At 44.7% G+C, this 19,626-nt stretch overlaps 1 protein-coding gene and 1 long non-coding RNA gene across 3 annotated transcripts in view; one reads left to right on the forward strand and one right to left on the reverse strand.

Annotated features, from left to right (window-relative positions):
* LOC121823259 (uncharacterized) overlaps positions 1-18,243 on the forward strand; it is a 67,699-nt gene extending 49,456 nt beyond the window's left edge. Inside the window, exons 4-6 of the long non-coding RNA XR_013045136.1 lie at positions 3,357-5,032; positions 13,616-15,791; positions 16,126-18,243. This is a non-coding gene — a long non-coding RNA (uncharacterized LOC121823259). The remainder of the gene's footprint in view (positions 1-3,356; positions 5,033-13,615; positions 15,792-16,125) is intronic.
* The window catches only part of Rsph3 (radial spoke head 3), a 50,189-nt gene that overhangs the window by 5,101 nt on the left and 25,462 nt on the right, over positions 1-19,626 (reverse strand). Inside the window, exons 6-8 of one of the 2 annotated variants that reach the window (XM_076552869.1) lie at positions 18,238-18,400; positions 15,098-15,184; positions 14,428-14,760 (exon numbers count right to left, since the gene is read on the reverse strand). In XM_076552869.1, coding sequence (XP_076408984.1) covers positions 14,428-14,760; positions 15,098-15,184; positions 18,238-18,400 — 583 coding nt within the window. Of the gene's footprint in view, positions 1-14,320; positions 14,761-15,097; positions 15,185-18,237; positions 18,401-19,626 lie in introns of those variants that run through there. The other variant, XM_006978101.4, reaches the window with a different exon arrangement.

Raw genomic sequence — 19,626 nt, forward strand, 5'->3', positions numbered from 1 at the left:
ACAACCCTTCTGGGTATTTAAAAATAATGGTAAAACACATACTACATACATACATACATATATGCATACATGCATACATGCATACATGCATACATCCCCTCCCCCAATCTGGCTGGAAACTCCCTGCTTCTCCATCAGCTAGCAGCAGGCAGGATGCGTGTCTGCTTTCTCTTCCCACCTTGCTGTAGATGCCTGTTGTTTCTGATCTCTCAGAAGCTAGTGGGCCAGAGGCAGGGAGAATCTGCCATCAAGGGCCTCTAGGTGAGGCGATGGGTGTACAGCCTTGCCGCTTCCTCTCAAAGAGAACATTTGGAAGCTCCTGCCTTGTACTGCCCCCTCTGAGAAGGCAGGACAGGGTGAGGCTTGTTTGCCAGTTGCCACTGTCCTGGTGGAGGGGGCTGAGGTTCTTTTGAAGCCATACACTGATAGAACTCGGCTGACACTAGTGATTGGGAACCTAGACCCTTTGGCTACCACTGCTGGCCACTCGGTGCTCTGCCAGCTCTGCCACAGTGCCCATGAGATGGCCAAAGCCAGCAGGGACCATGGGAAACAGGAGGTAGCCTTGCGGGGTGGAGCAGCTGAGAGGTCCTGCTGTGGGATACCCTGAGTGTGGCTAGTCACTTCTTACCTAGTATATAAATGCATTATTTATTGTTGGGCATAACTTGAAGCTTTGCAATAAACCTGTTCAAGGGCAGCGAACTCCAGCTGTGGGAGAGCAGGTCTGACTCCTGAGCACTGCCCTCGAAGCCTCTCCTGCCTGGACACGGTACAACATACAGCACCTTCTACACAGGCCGCACACTGCTCTTCTCCTCTCCTGCTGCCTCGCGAAGCCAGTACCTTCTGGTAGGACAGACCAACAAGGCACACAGCCACATGATGCTTGGCCTCTGGAACCCTGCTTCCCGTGGGAAGGAGTCCCATCTAAACACCCGGAGACATGACTATCACAGGCTGGGGAACCCAGGAGCGGTATGCAAACACCTTCATAGCACTGAGCAACTTGGTTCACTCCAGCCAGGGGACTGAAAAGGGAGGCAGGACTTAACGGAAAATTATCCTTGAAGAATTTTAAGATGTGAGTAATCTCTAAAATAAATTGTTAGTAGTAATAGTTTTAGTGCTGAGGCAAGGTCTCATGTAGCCCAGGGCTAGCCTTGAAACTCACTAAATCGAAGAGGATGACCTTGAACTTCTGATCATCCATTGTCTCCACTTTATCGAGTCTGGGGAATGAAACCCAGGACCTATGGTCTGCTAGGCAAGCACTCTGCTGACTGAGCCACATCCCCAGCCCCTGAAACAATGTGTTAGTGACTTGTCTCAAAAACAAGTGGAGAACAGATTCGGGGGGAATCAGAGTCAGGGGAAAGACTTGAAAACCAGGCTGACATAACAGAATTCTAAGAATTGTAAGTGCTATGGAACGAAAAAGTGAACAGAATGGTCCTTTGAGCAGCCGTCATCTGCAAGCTAAGAATGGGGCTTGGGAAATGAAGTAAGCCAGAAGGCCATGTTATCTGCAGTCAAGGGGCTAGAACAGCACAGAAAACAAATGATGGAGCTTGGTAGGATCCAAGTCTGACCGCACTAAGGGCGACACTGATTGGCTAATCCCCTCTCATTTATTCATTCAACAAATCCTGTAGATCCCTGTTAGGTGGATACTGAGAATGCAAACAAAGGGTATCTTGGTCCTCAAGGGCCTCACAGGTCAGTGAAACTGGTAAAAACTGGCGGATAAATGCTGATAACTGTGGAACATAGTGGAGCTGCCTCCCTGCTTGGGAGGGCACTGCAGGCCCTGAAACTGAGCAGGCCACACTCATCCTGTCAAGATGCCATCCAAGAGTGCTCTGTGGCGGCCCATTCTCAGGGTCTCTGAGATGCCAGCTGTATTCAGCTTCAGTGGGCACAGGACAGTGTCCACTAAGTAGAGAATGGCTATTGTTTCTTATGATTCTACACGGTCATCCCTTGGGCCCAGTGTGACCAAGCAACCTCTTTTGTAATGGCAGAATATTCTGGTGGAATATAGAAGACCCCTCCATTCTACAAGTGGTTTCATTCTTAGTCCTGTCTGAGTTGACCGTAATGATACCATTCTCAGCTGGGCTTAACCAATGGCTCGGAAGACTTTCTAAGTCACTGATGTCGAGTGGATTGGACTGGCCATGGTGGTTCTAAATGACAAGGCCACTTTGGACTCAGGGCCAGTCATGGGTGTGTCTGCCCTGCTGTGTTGGATAGGGTCAATATCAGTGACAGCGAAGAAAAATCCAGGAAGAAGGAAGAAGGCTGGATGCTGCCCTACAACATCCTGGACAGGCCTGACTACACCATTTGAGGAGCTCAGTGCCAAATGAAAACATAGAGCTCTTATTTAAAGATTAAGAGTTTTAAGACCATGACACAGAATATCAAGTCTTGTTGGGAACCCTTATGAGGACTGGGTTCTGTGTGGTTCAGAAAGTAGCATACCTAGGAGGTTAGCTCTCTGAGCTGTGAGGGAATAAAGTACACTAAGCGGCCATGTGGACAACCATTAATAGGAAACAAAATATGAAACGGGACATGTGATAAAGGCCTGGACAGCTGCAAGTCGTGGAGCTGGACCCACAGGTGACAGTCGACTGATGTGACAAGCCATGTGGCCCATGGTCTGCCCTGTGATGCTGTTGTAGAACATTTATGAATGGCCTAGATGATGGGGCATCTAGGAATGGGGGACACTTTGGATTCGGGGTGAATGATGAGGTCAGAGTCAACTTATCCAGTACTCATCTCCTGCAGGCCGGCCTTCCAGAGACACGGTTGGCCTGGTGGCACGTGATCGTTAGGATCTAGCCTCTGCGCCACAGATGCTGGCTGTAGCCAAGGGCTAAGACAGTGATGTAGACCCTGGCAGAATTCACTGGAAGCCACTGACCCACCCATGTTATACAGCTATAGCAATAAGGCTTGTTGTCCCAAGAACTGACTGTGCCAAAGAAGGCACGGTACTTCTATGCAGTAGGCCATGTCCATTGAAGGGTGCAGGACCAATGCCCCTCTCTGGAATCAAAAAGGCCAGCTCTGCTCTGTCACCATCAGCACCGACTGTGAACAGTGAGGAGACTGTCCTGGCACCTACTTTCTCTTCCTGAGTTCCCCTCCTTCCATGAGCAATGCGTGGGCTGCCGGATGCTGGAGCCCCAGGAAGGCCTCACAGAGGGGCGGCCCTTGGGCCGAGTTTGTTTAGTGGACAAATGGGAGGCTGGAATGGCTTTTCAGTTCTAGAATACCAATTGTTTGTTTATTTAATGCTGAGATTTCTTATTCTTTTTCATTTTTGTTTTCCTTCATCCAAGACATTCCTAAGAGCTGTTTAAAAGCCGCCATTGCCCGTCCCAGGAGCTGGCACATCTTGGCATAGGATGTAGTTTTTTTCTTTAGAACATGTTCTTTTTCTACCTATGACAGGTAAGTTTATTTTTATTGACATATTAAATTACATATTTATGAGAAGTGGTGTGATAACTTGATATATGCACATGATCTGTAATGATCAAATTAATAATTAGTATTTCTATATCCTCAAACATCATATTTGTGTTGAAAGCCTTTAACTTCTTTTCACTTATTTTTTAAAATATTTTATTCTTTGTACACACACTCCTTTTATTTACAAATGTCTAATAAGCTGCTATAATCTATAATCTCCCAACTGTGCTATGCTTGGAGCACTAATATTCCTCCAACTGTAGTTTGGTACCCAGCGCCACATTTTCTCTTTTCTGCCGCTTTATCCTTCCCACCCTTCAGTACCCACTGCAGGGGTCTCTACATTTACAAGATCAAAACCTCAGCTTCCAGATCCTGAGGACGTGTAGGTTTTTTTCTGTGCCTGCTTTCATGTAACATGGTGTCTCCAGTACTGTCCATGTTGCTACCAATGACAGGGTTTCATTCTTTATGTGGCCAACCACCATGGCATTATACACACATCCATTAAAAAGACCCCTCCCTCCCTCCCTCGGCGGCCTGAGGCTGGTCTGGCATCTTGTCTACTGTGTGCCGTGCTGTAGTGGGAGTGCAGATGGCATTCTCCGACTCCCCTCGCTTCCTCGGAGCGAACAGCGGATCAGATGGCTGGCCAGTCAATGGGTAGTTGTGTTTGCTCTAAGGATCCACCATACTCTTCCTATAATGTCTGTCATAGTTGATCTGCTCAGCCACAGCGTGCACGGGCTTCCCTTCCTCTCCTTTGCCAGCCCTCATCTTTGTCTTTTGGTAATGGCCACCTTACTGGAGCAAAGTGCTATCCTACTGTGGTTTGGAACTGCATTTCCCTGCTGACTAGTGATGCTGAGCATTTAAAAAAAAATAAACATGTTGGCCAAACATGACCCTGGAGAATGCTGCCCGTGTTCTGTGGTTGAGGGAGCGATCTATGATACCTAAGGTTACTAGTCTATAAAGGAGTTCACTTCTTGATCTTCTGCTAAGTCATACTATCCATTGTCCAAAGTAGGAGTTTGATTTAAAAATAAACATCTGAAGATAGCAAAAGATTAAAAAAACCTCAATGACAAAAAGAAAGGTGTTTGACAGTTCTCGTTCTTGTATTTGAGAGATTAATTCTCACACACTTGTAGGTGCAAATACATTTTAAGCGTTGTGCTTTCCTCATGGAAAAATTAGCATTCTAAGATGGTTTATTTCTGGTTATTCTTTTAAAGTTGGTGCTGCGGCTGCCTATATAGGTTCTCCACAGGCCCATGTGGAAGACCTGCTCTCCAGCTGGGAGAGCCCTTTATGGAGGTGCTGGGAACTTTTGGAGGGGCCCCTCATTGGAAGAAGTACATCATGGAAGAGCATGCTTTGGAGGGGTGTATTCTAAGATCCCTCCTCTTCTTCTCTAAGGCTGTTCTGGCTGCCATGAGGTGAGCAGCCTGTGGTACCTACTGGTCACCATGTCTCACTTCAGGTCCAAACAATGGAGTCAAATGACTGCAGATGAAGACCTCTCCAACTGTGACCCCAAGTAAGCACATGCTCTGTGGAAAGCGCTGCAGGTGTCTGTCACAGCGATGGAGGCTAACTGCTGATGGTCTGTCAGTAGAGACCCTCCAGCTCCGGCTCAGCTTCAGTGTGTGTTGTTGTCTTCCATACTTTTCCTTTCAACTTCTCTGTGGCCTTGAATCACAGGTCTTCCCTAGGCATGCACCTTAAACAGAGATTCCCTGTGTGTGTGTCAAATTGTGTCTCTTGCAGACAGTATGGTTGGACCATTTTATTTTATACTCTGCTAGCTGTTGCCTTCTGAGAGCTGGGTCTTTAAACCATTTCATGCAATTGCTTATGAAACTTCCTCGGCCATTCTGCTGCCTTTCTCACAGGTCTTCTGGATCTTGTGCTCCTTCCCTCCATGATTGCCCCCTTTGCACTAAATACATGTCTTCAGCTACACAATATAAGACTTTTGTTCCTTTTTACTATTCTCTTTCAAGGTTATTTTCTTAGTGGCCGCTCTGGGGGTTCCAGTTCCCTTTTTAGTTGGATGTAATCTACTTCCGATTAATACAGGCTTAATTTTAATAGCACATGGACATTTCCCTCTAGTACCATCCTGTTTCCTTACCTTTACTGCTAATCTGAAAATTACATCTTGATACATTAGGAGCCAGCTGGTAATTTTATAATGACTGCTTTATGATGCAGTTCTCTAAGTGGCAAGAGAAAAAAGTTACAAAGAAAAGTTAGTCTTTTATATGCATACATATGGCTTTTATTGATACCTTTTATTTGTGTGCATCTGAGTTAATATATTTTTGTTCAGTATTTAATATTTCTCGTAGGATAGACCTACTAGTCACAGTTCTTTTGGGTACATGTGTACAGTGTGTCCATGAGGTCTGTTGGGACTGATTAGTTTTTTACTGTCTGGCAATGCCTTATTATTCGTTCATTTTGAAGTGCAGTTCCACTGTCCTTTAGACAGAACTCTTGACTAGCACTCTTTCTCTCTCTGAATACACCTACATCTCCACCACCTTCTGACCCCCATGATGTCTGTGACCCCCATGATGTCTGTACGCTGTAAAGTCAGTTGATAATTGGAGGAGCCCATGCACATGAGTCATGCTTGTCTTGTTACCCTCCAGATTTCCTTGGTCTCTTGGAAGTCTATGGCACATCCCCAAGTAGATGTCTTTATCTATGGAGAGCTCACAGAGCCTCTGGGATATGGAAACCCAGTATTTTCCACCATGTGTAAGTTTTTAGCCATGTGTCTTCAGATCCTCTTCTGGACTCTTGTCTTTCCATCTGGTATTCTCTGTGCACATCCTGGTATTCCTGACGACTCTGCACAGGTCTCCGGGGCTCTGTGCACATCCTGGTATTCCTGACGGCTCTGCACAGGTCTCCGGGGCTCTGTGCACATCCTGGTATTCCTGACGGCTCTGCACAGGTCTCCGGGGCTCTGTGCACATCCTGGTATTCCTGACGGCTCTGCACAGGTCTCCGGGGCTCTGTGCACATCCTGGTATGCCTGATGGCTTTGCACAGGTCTCCGGGGCTCTGTGCACATCCTGGTATTCCTGACGGCTCAGCACAGGTCTCTGAAGCTCTTTTCATTTTCCTTCACTCATCTTTCTTCCTGTTCCTCAGAGTGGATTTATTTTATTTGGCTTAACTTCAGTTTCAGGGATTCCTTCTTCCATAGATCAAACCTGCTATGGAAGTCCTGGAAAGAAGTTTTCATTTCAGTAACTGGACTTTTGAGCATCAGAATTCCCACTTGATTCTTCTTGGTTCCGACTCCTATTTATTGTTTTTAAGATTCCATTTTTACTTCGTGTGCATGGGTGTTTTGCTTGTATGTGTGTCTGTGTGCCACGTGTGTGCCTGGTGTCTGAAGAGGCCAGAAGGCGGCGTCAGATCCCCTGGGACTGGTGTTGCAGACTATTGTGAGCCACGATGTGGAACTGGAGTCCTCTGAAGAGCAGCGAGTACTCTTAACCTCGGAGCCGTCTCGCCAGCCCCACTGGTTCTGACTTTTCACTGATTTTGCTATTTGATGAGACCGCATCTCACACTTTAGTCCTCTGGACATGTTTGTTTCTTTCAACTCTTTGAACATGTAGATGATTCAAATATTTTTTTCTGGTAAGCTGAAAATCTGGACTTCCTCACACAGCTGCTGCAGACCGCCCTTTGTTCTTTCGCATGGATATATGTTCTGGTTTTGATTGTTTTGTAATTTTTTTTGGTAAGTATGGGGCATTTTGAGTAAGTCTAACGTAGTATTTTGGAAGACAGACTCTTGTCGCACTGCTACTTTTGAGTTTTGTTGCAGTTTTTATATTACTCTTTATAATAACCCTCCTGTACAAGTGCTATCAAAGTCTCCTCTCTGATGTCTGGGACCCCTGGTCTCTGTTTAGTAAAGTTAGTGGGTCAGCAAGTAGAATACATATTAAAAATGCTTCTTTAAGAAAACAATCTTTAGCCGGGCGGTGGTGGCGCACGCCTTTAATCCCAGCACTCGGGAGGCAGAGCCAGGCGGATCTCTGTGAGTTCGAGGCCAGCCTGGGCTACCAAGTGAGTTCCAGGAAAGGCGCAAAGCTACACAGAGAAACCCTGTCTCGAAAAAAACCAAAAAAAAAAAAAAAAAGAAAAAAAAAGAAAACAATCTTCTGTGGTGTGTGTGTGTGTGTGTGTGTGTGTGTGTGTGTGTGTGTGTGTGTGTATGCCACTGTGCCTAAAGGTCAGAAGACAACGTTCAGGAGTCAATACTCTCCCTCTCCTACATGGGCCTTGGGGAATTGAACTCAGGTCATTATGCTCCTTGCAAGTGGCTTTCCCCACCAAGCTATCTGGCTGACCCCTACAGACTGAAGTGGATCATTAAGTCTGCCATCCTTTGCTGAGAGGCTCTAGATGGGGAGGGGTATGCCTCCATTTCCTACCTGTGTGACCCTCAAGGTCAGTCAGAGGTGAGTGATCCGTGCCATCTCAAGTCTTCCCTGGGCTGCACATGGTCAACTACATACAGTTCCCGGGAATATGTCAACTGTTCAAAGCTCCCCATGGCCATCCCATCCACCTGCTCCTGATCCTGCTCTCACCGCTCCTGCCACGGGCTCCATCCTAGGTAAATGTCACATTACGCTCCCTGCTGGTATAAACTAGTTACTCACAATGCCCTGGGGTTAGGACTTTGTTAATGAGCAAACTCGGAGTCAAATCAAATAGAGTCAGGCCCTAAAACTGGGCCTTTCCAGGGAGCTGACGTGAAGTCAAACAGTGACAAGTGTGTTTGGAATGTGGCTTGGAGGGACACTAAGCCTCTTTCTGCTCCCTTCAGTGGCTGCTAGGGTACTTGTTATGTCAGCTGGTATGGCCCGAGTCTGCTGGTCTCCATGGCCGCGGGGCCGAAACAAGCCTGAGACAGGGCAAATGCCACAAGTTTGCTGTTCTGGGAGACGCTGTCTCCAACAACAAGCAGGTGGCACTCACTGCTGCGAGTCTTTGACTGAAGTCCAGACTCTGAAACGTGCTGATTTGGGTAATTGCTGCCTGCCTGCCTGCCTGCCTGCCTGCCTCCATCGCTTTTGTGGAGGAGCAGACTGTGAGAAGTCCTTGTTCTACCACTGAGGTGCTGGTGCCAGTGTGTTCCCTTCTATACATGCTCATCCTCTTCTGTCCCTTAATATAATGGATGTTTAGGATGAACTGCAGAATGTTTTGCTTTAGCTTAGACTGTTATACATTAGGAGACATCTTTCTGTGCCTTTTCTCTTGTGACTTATTAGCTCCATTATGCTCATAGCGAGAAGGTGACCTTATATGTCACCTTTAACTTGCTGTGGAGTTATTTACCAAGAGTCAAACGGTTAGTAATATGTAGAGTAGGCCATGGGGGTTCAAGGCACTCTGTGTGTGTGTGTGTGTGTGGAATCTGTGGTGCTGTACTTACTCAGAATTACTTTGACCTTCTCCCTGTGTTCTAGAACAGTGGTTGTCAACCTTCCTAATACATGTTGTAATGATCCCAACCATAAGATCATTTTCTTTGCCACCTCATAATTGTAATTTTGCTTCTGTTATGAATTGTAATATAAACATCTGTGCTTTCCAATGGTCTTAGGAGAGCTCTCTGAAAGGTTGGTTCAATCTCTCAAAGGGGGTCTTGACCCACAGGTTGAGAACCACTGTTGTAGAAGCTGTGTTTGCCTATATTGGAAATAGAGGGTGTTCATTTAGATGTCTATCTAAATCCTGGGGGAGAAGAGTCTTATAGCACTCCTTAGTGAGTTAGGTTACAGCTACAACAGCATATGGACAAAGACCCACGAGAGGAACCTGAGAAAACAGAAGCTCCATGGCAGTAGTTAGAGTAGAGGGCGGGAGGTTGGAAATCTATGCCATATGAGGAAAAACCAGGACGGTGGTAGTTCACCGAGAGAACACTTAGGAAGAAAGAGAAACGTACTGGGGTGTGTAACTGTGCTGATATGATCACAACCAACGTTAGAAATGGGAGGCTTTAAACATTTTTATATTTAGCGTACATGCGCATGTATGTGTGTACAAGTTCATGTCACAGAACCTACGTGGAGGCCAGATGACAACTTGCAGGAGTCCCCTCTCTCCTACTGTGTGGGTCCCAGAGTTTGAACTCAAGAGTGTCGGGCTGGACAATAGTTCCCTTTACCTGGGCTCTGGATAGCTTTTCACTTGGTGTACAAAGACTCCTAATGATCAATGTCAAGAGCAAGTAATTGACGAAGCATTTACCACTGCCTGGGCAGGGAGACAACTGAATATGAGAGTGGTTTCCTAGCCCACGAAGCAAAAACTCCCTCATTGTTAGAGCAAATAAAGAAAGCCCAGGGCTCTGAGGTCACTTAGTATGTGAAGGTGCTGGCCACCAAGTCATGAGGAAAGGAGAGAACTGACTCTGGCAAGCTGTCCTGACCTCACAGGGTGCCCATGGCATGTCTCCACAGATGTGGTAATAAAAAGGGTAACTGATTAGAATGGCCATCTCTTAAGGATCCAGAATTGGGATAAAGACTGAAGTTCATGAGTACAGCAGAAGCCTAACCTAAAATGATCATTTTAAGGGTCTGGCACCCCAACAAAGCTGGCAGACAGCATTAGAACAAGGTAACTACTCGATGCGGGGCTGGGTCTCCAAGGACTGCAGTGCCTTTTGAAAGACTTTCCCCAGCGTACAGAACGATGAGGCTCATTATGGCATTTCCACATGTATGCCATTATACACTGTTCTTACCCATCCTCGGCCACACTCTCCTCCCTCGTCCCTTCTTCCTGTCCCCTTCTCCCCCAACACTGTTCGCCTCTTCTGCTTTCACCCCTCACAACTCTTTCCTCACTCCCTCACCTCCCCTAGAATCACTTCCCTGCCTCTCAATTCCTTTTCTACTCCACACACACAGCCACACAAACACAGACGTACACAGATGAACACACACAGATTGAAGGCTGAAGTCCACATGTAAGAGAAAACATCTGGCACCTGTCTGAGTCTGTCTGATTTTGCTTAACATGGTAACAGCCAGCTGCAGCCCTTTCCTACCTCTGCGATGATTCCATTTCTCTCTACGGCTGAATAATGTGGCACAGGTACATGATGAAACTTTATCTGTGTATCAAGCTTCCTTATGGCCGTTAAATTACATATGAAGTGGAGCTCAAGTTAACTTTGACATGGAGCTTTACTGACCCCTACTGGTAAATATGAATATACTCCAAAGTTTGTTTTCTAAAAACCACGATCAATATACTGACAAAAACTTGAACTCTCCTTTCAAAAATGAGTTAAAATTGCCAGACTCTGGTTAGATCTGGACAGTCCCGTTGAGGAAGAACAGTGTCAGTTGTTGGTTCCATCAGTGGGGAAATGAAGCCCAAGCTTAGGCCTCTGCAGAGTGCCTTCATGACAGAGCCAGTGAGGAAAATGGCTACTTAGGCTACCTAGCTATAAACTAATCTGAACAAAAGAGAGAGGGAGACCATGTCAGCTTTCTACGGTAGGCAGAACATTTGGCATCAGGATTAGATACGATTGGCTGATGTGTTTGATGGTCCTGCCAACCTAAGAAAATGAAACTTGGCTGGGGTAGAAGAAATAGGTGCCATTAACATTTTGATAGAGTGCAAAAGGTAGCCCTTTCCCAATTGTGACCCCTCATTGTGACTTTAAAAGGAATCATATGCTTCAAATGTTTTTCCTTCTATATAATTTAAAATTTTTACTGAAAGACCAGTAAACAAGTTCTTTTCCCAATTTTACAAAGGAAAGCTTTGAGGAAGGAAAAGTCCTTCCTCAGAGGTGAGGCTTAGCTCCTTGCAGGTGCAGAGTCCAGCCCAGAGGGTCTGGCTTGAGTCAGTTTGCACCCTGCATGTTCATGGAGGGACTCCCAGGCCATGTTAGTCCCCCTCACATGACTCAAACCTAGTGATTAAGTAAGAAAATGGCATTCTAGCTTTGCTCTGTTTAGTGCTGTGGGGATTACTGCCGAGATTGCGATCTCTGTATGCTGAGCACACACGCGTCACTTACACTCTGTCATCCCAGTGCTAGCTGAAGAGGAGGAGGACAGATTCATGGTGGGAGCACAGCAAATGCTGGTAGATAATGGAGATGAAGGTGTCTACACTCCCCATTTGTGCAGCTGCTTATGGTTGTGGCATGTCTTCCAGACACACATTTTTACAGGACCCTGAACGTGCCTGAAGTAACTCTTCATAAACTTGATGAAAACGCAAACTTTTCACTTAAGTCTTGTCTCCAGATGATATAACTGGTTTCTTTTTCTCTCAGGTGCAATACCTTGAACTCTCACTTATTTCTCTCTCTAAGATGGAGTAGGCTGGGGACAAGGCTAAGCCTGTCTCAATGCAGGGTCTTTGGATTCACATGTATTTCAATAAATCATGGAATTACACAGCATACATTGTATGTCTAGCAAAACATCTGTAAAGTGGTCAGAGCACATGGCTGGGGTGGTCATAGACCCTAGCAGCAACTGTTGAACAGCTCAAGCTGCCTTCTCAATACCTTTGTTCATATCCACAGACAAGACAAAGGGTATTCTAAGCCTTGCCAGAGAAGTCTGTCTTTGCAGGGAATAAAGAATCCATGGCTGTCCAAGGTGCTGAGAATAACTGATGGTTGAGAGGTCAGCCCTAAACAAGATATTTCATACCCCCCTGAAGAGCCCCTCTAGAAGGGGAGCACACAGACTGTGGGAGCCGGAAGACAGACAAGGGCTGTGAAACGCCATCTTCTGACTACAACACAGTTGTCGCACTCCTGAACTCATAGCAGATACGCTGATCTGTCCTGAGGCTGCACGAGACAGGCCCTGTCAGCAGTCGTGAAGAGGGAGGGAGTCATGGGTCCCCGACCACTGGCTACTGAGAGATCTGGGAGAGGGGAGTCTTTGGTTCCGCTGTACTCACTGGTGAGCCCAGCAGGCTCCAGTGGACACTTCTAAACCCACGGACACACAGATGACCCTAGTTAAACTCAGTGGGTCACAAAACAGACACAGATTTGGGAAAGGGTTTTGTAGGGAGGAGGAGAGGGCCTGCGGGGGAGGGGGGTGAGATAAAAGAGAGTGGGGGGTATAAGTAATTCTAATGAACTGCATACAAGTAGGAAATTGTCAAAGAACAAATTGTTGTAAAATGTTGAATGGACTAGATTTTATAAAGGATAGTAACAGTTGCAGAAAGTAGTCAGCTTCAAATTCAGTAATAATTTTAAATTATTTCATTTAAAATAAAATTTTATTTTTTACAATTAAATTTATTAAATTTAATTAAAATAATTTAATAACTAGCAGCAACCCTAATCAGGTTTTTTGGTCTTTTTGTTAATATCAGCATGTCACAAATTTTAGGATGACAATGACTGTTTAATGTGGCTGAAGTAGCCCAGCAGTGGATAACGGGTGACGTGAATGTTTAGAGTTCTGCAGCACAGTACCTCAAATTTGTAGTCAGTGCCTCCCCAGGGCAGAGGAGGAAGCACATCAGGCTAGAGTCCTGGCCAGGGGTCTGGCGGCAGTCCTGTAACTCACTACACTGTCGCCTGTGGCCAATCACTCTACCTTCCTAACTGTCGGGGATCTTTTATCTTGTACTCGAGTCGGCTCCATTACAGACTGTGAGAAAGGGAGCGCATCTTACTCAGGACTGTTGGCCTCTGTGGTCTGTACTCCTGCTTGAGACCTAACACAGCAGGCACTCCATTGTGTCTGTGGCTGAGTAAACTACAGGAAGATGGAAGAGAAACAGGATCACATGACTCAGGAAGTTTCCGTGAGGTTTAGACAGTGTTGTGATCTAATACACAGGGAACTGGGTACACTCATTTATATTTATAATCACATACACATTCTTGTCCTGGTCTTCAGAAATTACAGTGGCTATGTAAGTCAGACCATTGCAAATGACTGCAGAGCCTATCTCCTCCAGCATTCTAAGGCTAGACCAAACGCCTGCCTGCCTGATGACTCACAAGACTTCAGTCACTGCCAGTAGTAGTTAAGACTGATGAAGTCATCTGTGCTTTTCACTACTGCAGGAAATGGTGAGAACGAGCTGAGTGTACACCGGTGTACACCGCAGCAGTCTACAGGACCCAACACCCTGCCACATTTTAAAGAGACAAGCAATTTATGTAAACTAGTATGGAAAGAAGACATACTGTTTGGTAGAGGACAAACTATGTAAACAGCATTTATTAGCTACAAAGTCAAAGCCTATACTTTCTAAATGTTGGACCATGAATAGACCTAAATAACCATGAAAGGCCTGGGCACTTTGAGCCGGCTGACAATGGAGGCGTGTGCGTGGAGGGAGAGAGATGGCGTTGGCTTTTACTGGTGTTGCCTAAACATTTCCGATGGATGAAATGCGGAAAAAGACAGAAGCAGGAATGTAACCAGTCGAGAGCAGCCAGTAAGCCTTCCTTAAATACTCCAGGTGGAGAGCTGGTGCGTAGTTTTACACAAACAAGAGCTCAGTCTTTGTCAGCCTTCAGGAGCACACAGGTATTCTTTACAAAGTGAGTGGGGTAGTCTCCGAGAGAGAAGACACACTTAAAGCACTATTATCTGCCAGAAGATAAGAGACTTGCCAAAAAGGAGTTAATCACGAAATCAGAACGACTGAGAAAAGATACACTTCCTAGTTACAAATGACAGTGACGGGGAACTAGTAATTAGACAAGACTCTTATTAGTATGACATATGGTCTTTGAATAGTCTGTTAAATAAATGATGAAGTGTCTTTTTTATCAGTTTTATTTTGTATCATAATTGATTTGATGGATAAATATCACATAATTTCTAACGTCTGGGGTCACGCACCAGTACCTGACTATAAATTACTGACCAGCTGCCGAGCTGCTTCTTGCCTCCCAGAACTCTTCTGATTGTGACCGCTCCTCTCCTACAGACTCCTTCAATTCCTCTTGGTCAGTCTGCCAAGAAGGCTCCACCTCTTCCACGGGCTTCTTCTCTTGGGATGGTGTTCTCTGTGTGGAGCCTCTCTCTGAAAATGGCTTCTGGACCTGGGACATGGTTGGCTCCTGTAACTCTAAACTCACCGAGGGATCTGTCGCCGAGTCGGCACCACCGAACACATCATCCGACCTCGCAGGGGGCTGCATGCCTTCCTTACGCTCGTAATTGTTTAGCCTTCTTTCCACCACTTCACGGATCAACACTGAAAAGTTCAGAGGTCATGAGTTTCCATACTTTCCTTAGAAACGACTAGAAAGCCTCGCTTAGGCCTTTGCCACTTCCCATTAACCTTTATAAATTTATCACAACAACTCTCCTCAATGCATTGGACAGGTTACGTCCTTTGCTTCTTTGGATAGCAAGTACAAAGCGACAACAGAAGGTTTACATGAGGAAGTGATTGGAAACCCAGGACAACAGAGGTGGAGCCTGTACCCTTGTTAAGACAACTGATAAGCCAAGTGTAAGAACCAGCACCACCACAAATGTTCCTTCCTCACCAACAAGTTTAGAAACAGCTTTTATATCAAATAACTTACTGTCAAGCATGGTTCTTCCCACCATGCTGTGTTCCATGGTTTTTTCAACTTCATTCATCAGCCATGGAAGGAATCCTACCTCAATATCTGCAATAAAGAATTTCATTAAGCCATTTCTGCAGATCACTAGACAGTATGTGCTTCCCCAATGTAATGCTGCTCAGCAGCACTGTCTTCTCAACGTAAAACATTAAACAGACTCCTCACACAGCGTAACTTTGGCTGTATTCTCTATACATGCTCTGCTCAGCTTCCCTCTACTGCAGAAGTGGTGTTAGCAAATCATGAGGTTTCTACAGAGTCAAAATACAGCTGTACCCATAGGCACAATCTGAGATGGGCAGAGAAGATGCTGATCTGGGAAAACCCTACTCAAGTGGGACGCAAGCCTGGGCATGAGCATTGTTGGGAAAGAGAATTCCCTTGAGGCCAGAGCCAATGGAAATGGACCAGCTGAGAGGGTATCTGAGAAAGGGCATCTAGAAAGCGCTGTGGATGAGGTGAAGACTAGGCGCGTCTGTTAGCAGACACCCGCTCCAACTTCAGTGGGTCATCCACTATGTGAGACTTCAACAAGACTGCCCATTAAATCTACACTCAAAGTTTCAAGGTGGTTTTTAGGGCATCTATTTAATAGGATGATAATAGAGAGTGAGAGAATACAGTACTTGCTATTATACATAACATATCTCAGGTAAGATTTTTATTTTCAAGGTTTAAACTATATAACAGACAAAACAACTATTACTTTTCTCTGTGAGGTCAACTCTTACGGTTTGAATCTTAACTATTTCCCCAAAGTTCATGGTTCCCAGGTGATGGTATGTTGGGAGGTGGGGCCTGGTTGAGGAAGTACATCTTCGGGAAGTGTGTGCTCTTGAAGGGCATGTTAGGACCATGTCCCTTTTCTTTACTGTAACAGCTTTGATTCCCACAAAGGCCCAGAAACAATGGAGTCAAATGTCTATGTATGGATCTGTATTGAAATTCCTGAACCCTGGATGAAATCAATCTTTCACCCCTTTAAGGTGATCACCCCGGGTGTCTTGTCACCGTGACGGATGAATGACACACTACCTAGAACGAAAGGCAGGATGGGAGCAGAACAATGGAGCTGTAGTTCCACGTCAACCTGAGACCTAAATATACCGGAGCCGGCTAGTCTCAGTTGTCAACTGGATCACATCTGGAGTTAACTAAAGCAGAAGCAGCTGGGAACATCTGTGAGGGCTCTTTCCTTGATTGAATTATTTGAGGTGAAAGACCCACCTAAAACCTGAGTCACACTTCCTGGTGGCAACCTATACAAAGGGCATGGAAGGAGGAAGCTTTGGCTTTTTGTCTGCTTGCCCTCACGCTCACTGGCAAGTTCATTTCATCCCTGGTATTAGAGCCTTCTTCAGGATTCCACTGTATACTGAAGACTAGCTGAGACATCCAGCCTCATGGGACCAAATTACTTATTGGATAAGCCACTCTGACAAATTCCATTTTTATATACATATATTCAGTCTATCTATCAGTTCTGTTTCTCTAGAGAACCCTGACTAATACAGATTTTGGTACCAGGAGTGAGGCTACATCTTCTGGTAAGGGTGCAGAGACTTCCTTGGGGGAGATTCAGTTCTCAGCCTCAGTGGGGTTCTCCCACACATCTCCATCCCAAGGTACAGGATGTCGTTCTTTACCAATTAATGCCCGGGTTTCAGCCACTGTCACCCTGAAGCTGGCACTCGAATTTTTGTTGAATCTGGCCAGTGTTCTAATGAGGGCTTCAATTTGATTTTCTGCAACTTGAGCTCCATGGCTGCTGGAGAAAGATTCTCTTCTGCACATACTTGGAAACCTCTAGACTTCTATACGCATCTTCAGCCAGCCAATTATATCACTGAGTTCACTGTTGTCCCTCACCACCTGAGATGCTAGCAGCTGGTTAATTTTATCATGGAACTCATTGTTTTGCCAGTTTACCCAGAGATGCTAGGAGCAAGCAACTAGCAATCATTTTTCTTATTTCCCCACAAATTATCAAAGTTTCACATACAGTGTCACTAAATTCCTTGCTTCTCACAATAGGTCAGTCAAATAATTTGTCTCGATAAGTTTCTTAAATAGTTCACACCACAGGTTTCTGCTGCTCTCCACACTTCTAAGAGAGGCTTTAGTAACTGTATGTGTTGGCAACCAGAAACATCTGTTCCAGATACTTTTTTCTTCCTCCTTCCTACTCCCTTCTCTTCCTTCTCTCCCTCTCCCTCCTCCTCCTCTTTCTTCTTTTTTCAAGACAGGGTTTCCCTGTGTAGCTCTAGCTGTCCTGGAACTTGCTCTGTAGCCCAGGTTGGCCTTGAACTCAGAGATCCACCTGCCTCTGCCTCCTGAGTGCTGGGATTAAAGGCGTGTGCCACAGCTGCCAGGAATGTTCCAGATACTTTTAGAAAAATGCATCCTTATACTTTTGTTGTGCTACAACCACATGTAGTGCCAAAATATGTGGTAGTCAAGGTTCTCTAGAGAAACAGAACTTATAGAACGAATCTGTGTATATAAAATTTCATGTACTTTATGATTTAATTCCTAAAAAAATGCATCATTTCAAACAGGAAACTGGAGGTCATAAAGCTAATGAAACTGGGACCTAAACTCATGTTTCTGACATCAAGTCCATTGTTCTTTCTAATATATAATCCTGCTTCTCAATAAAGAGATGCTGCTATCCTAAATCAACACCTTTATAATACACTACTTTAAATATTTAAAATTTTCTTTTGATATCTACCTAATGATGGTACATACTTAGAGGGTGTGATACAATAAGTTTCATAACAGTAAATTTTCATCATAATAAATGAACAATATGTAAACAACTATAACTGACTTGTTTCAGAAATATAAACATTGTAATTTAAAATAAAAATGGTCGTGAGGCAATGCATGGTGGCACATACCTGTATTTCCAGCACCCCTGAGGAGGAGGAGGAAAAGGAGGAGGTAGGAGGATCATGAGTTTGAGGCTGGCCTGGACTACAAAAAAAAAAAAAAAAAAAAAAAAAGTTTGGGCAGTGCTTGTACACATGAAATACATTTGAAACAGTGAGAATATTCTCAGTGTAATAATGAACCTAACAAAAGTCTCCACAAACCTCTTTCAACTGGATCATAAAAGTAGCCACTGTTCCTGAGACTGTCAAAGACAGACGGGAGAAGGTCAGCCAGGTACCGCTGTGCAAACGCACGAGCCGAGATCTTCTGTGCCGTCTCATTGTGCTTATGTACAATTTCCCACTGCTGCTTCTTACGGCGTTCCTGCCAAGAGAAAGATGTCATTGCAGGAGGACATCTGAATAGTCTGTCCTCTCAAGCGCTGGAGCCAGTGAGGCTAAGTATGTGGAGGAGTCTACAGCTGCAGAAAAAAAGTGGTCAGCAAGGTGTCTGTCAAGGACTCACCGTGATGAGCAATTAGTGGGCATTGAGTTTACCAAGAGACCTAAGGTAAAACTCATCTCCTGACCCAGTTTCAAAATTTCTATGCTTAACTGTATGCATGCCATTAAAAAGAAAATGGCAGCTGGATGCAGTGGCATACACCTTTAATCCCTGTACTTGGGAGACGGAGGCAGGAGAATGGCGAGTTAAATGCTATCCTGGGTTACACAGGAAGACTTTGTCTAAAACAACTATGATAGAAAATGACATGCATTTTTATTAGTAACATCATGAAGTAGTACTAACATGAAATTTTATCCTTAGGTATCTTCCATCAGACAACACAGGCCAGTGGTCTGACTTGTGTTTAGTATCTCTTTGAATTGACAAAGCTGAAATGGCTTTGAAGATCATGAAAGCTTGTTTTGTGTGGTTGTCTCATAGGTATGTGGTAGGTCACATAACATCTATAAAGCTAATGAATGATTTTCTATGTGCTTATACAGAAGTGGGGGCATTAATATATTTTTCAAATCATCTATTTTCAAGGTGTAAAAACACATACAAATATAGATGACTACTTATATTCTAGAGTTTTTCCCATGACATATATTTTCTGGTAAATTTTTTATTATTTTAATATAGTTTCTACAGTCAGTGTCTATTTTATATATGCAAGCCAAGGTCTGCACAGGAAGCTTTCTCACTATGAGTCCTATGTTCACGTAAAAGATTAGTAATTTTGGAAGAAAATATAAAATATAGTTGATTAAGTATTGAGTAGAATTTTCCAAAAATGTACTTTTCTTCACAGTGATCTGGACCCTTTGGGAGCCCATTCTCATTGATTGAAGTATTCTGGCACTACTTCTTGTTTATTCAGTGGATAAGAAAGAGTGACAGCCATTGCCAATACCACAAAGACCCTTAAGTATGACTAAATAGAGCTGTGTCTAGATGTAGGTTGATACACTTTATTACAATGAGTTATAAAGCCTTTCTTATTGAAGAGTCACAAAACATACTTTGGAAACCAGAGCCTGAGCACCAAGAAAGAGACTTGGCATTCCCGGCTGACTACGCCCACTACTCCCCAGCACCTCTCC

Source organism: Peromyscus maniculatus, chromosome 16 (assembly GCF_049852395.1).
Source record: "Peromyscus maniculatus bairdii isolate BWxNUB_F1_BW_parent chromosome 16, HU_Pman_BW_mat_3.1, whole genome shotgun sequence".
In the NCBI taxonomy this organism is placed as follows: domain Eukaryota; kingdom Metazoa; phylum Chordata; class Mammalia; order Rodentia; family Cricetidae; genus Peromyscus; species Peromyscus maniculatus.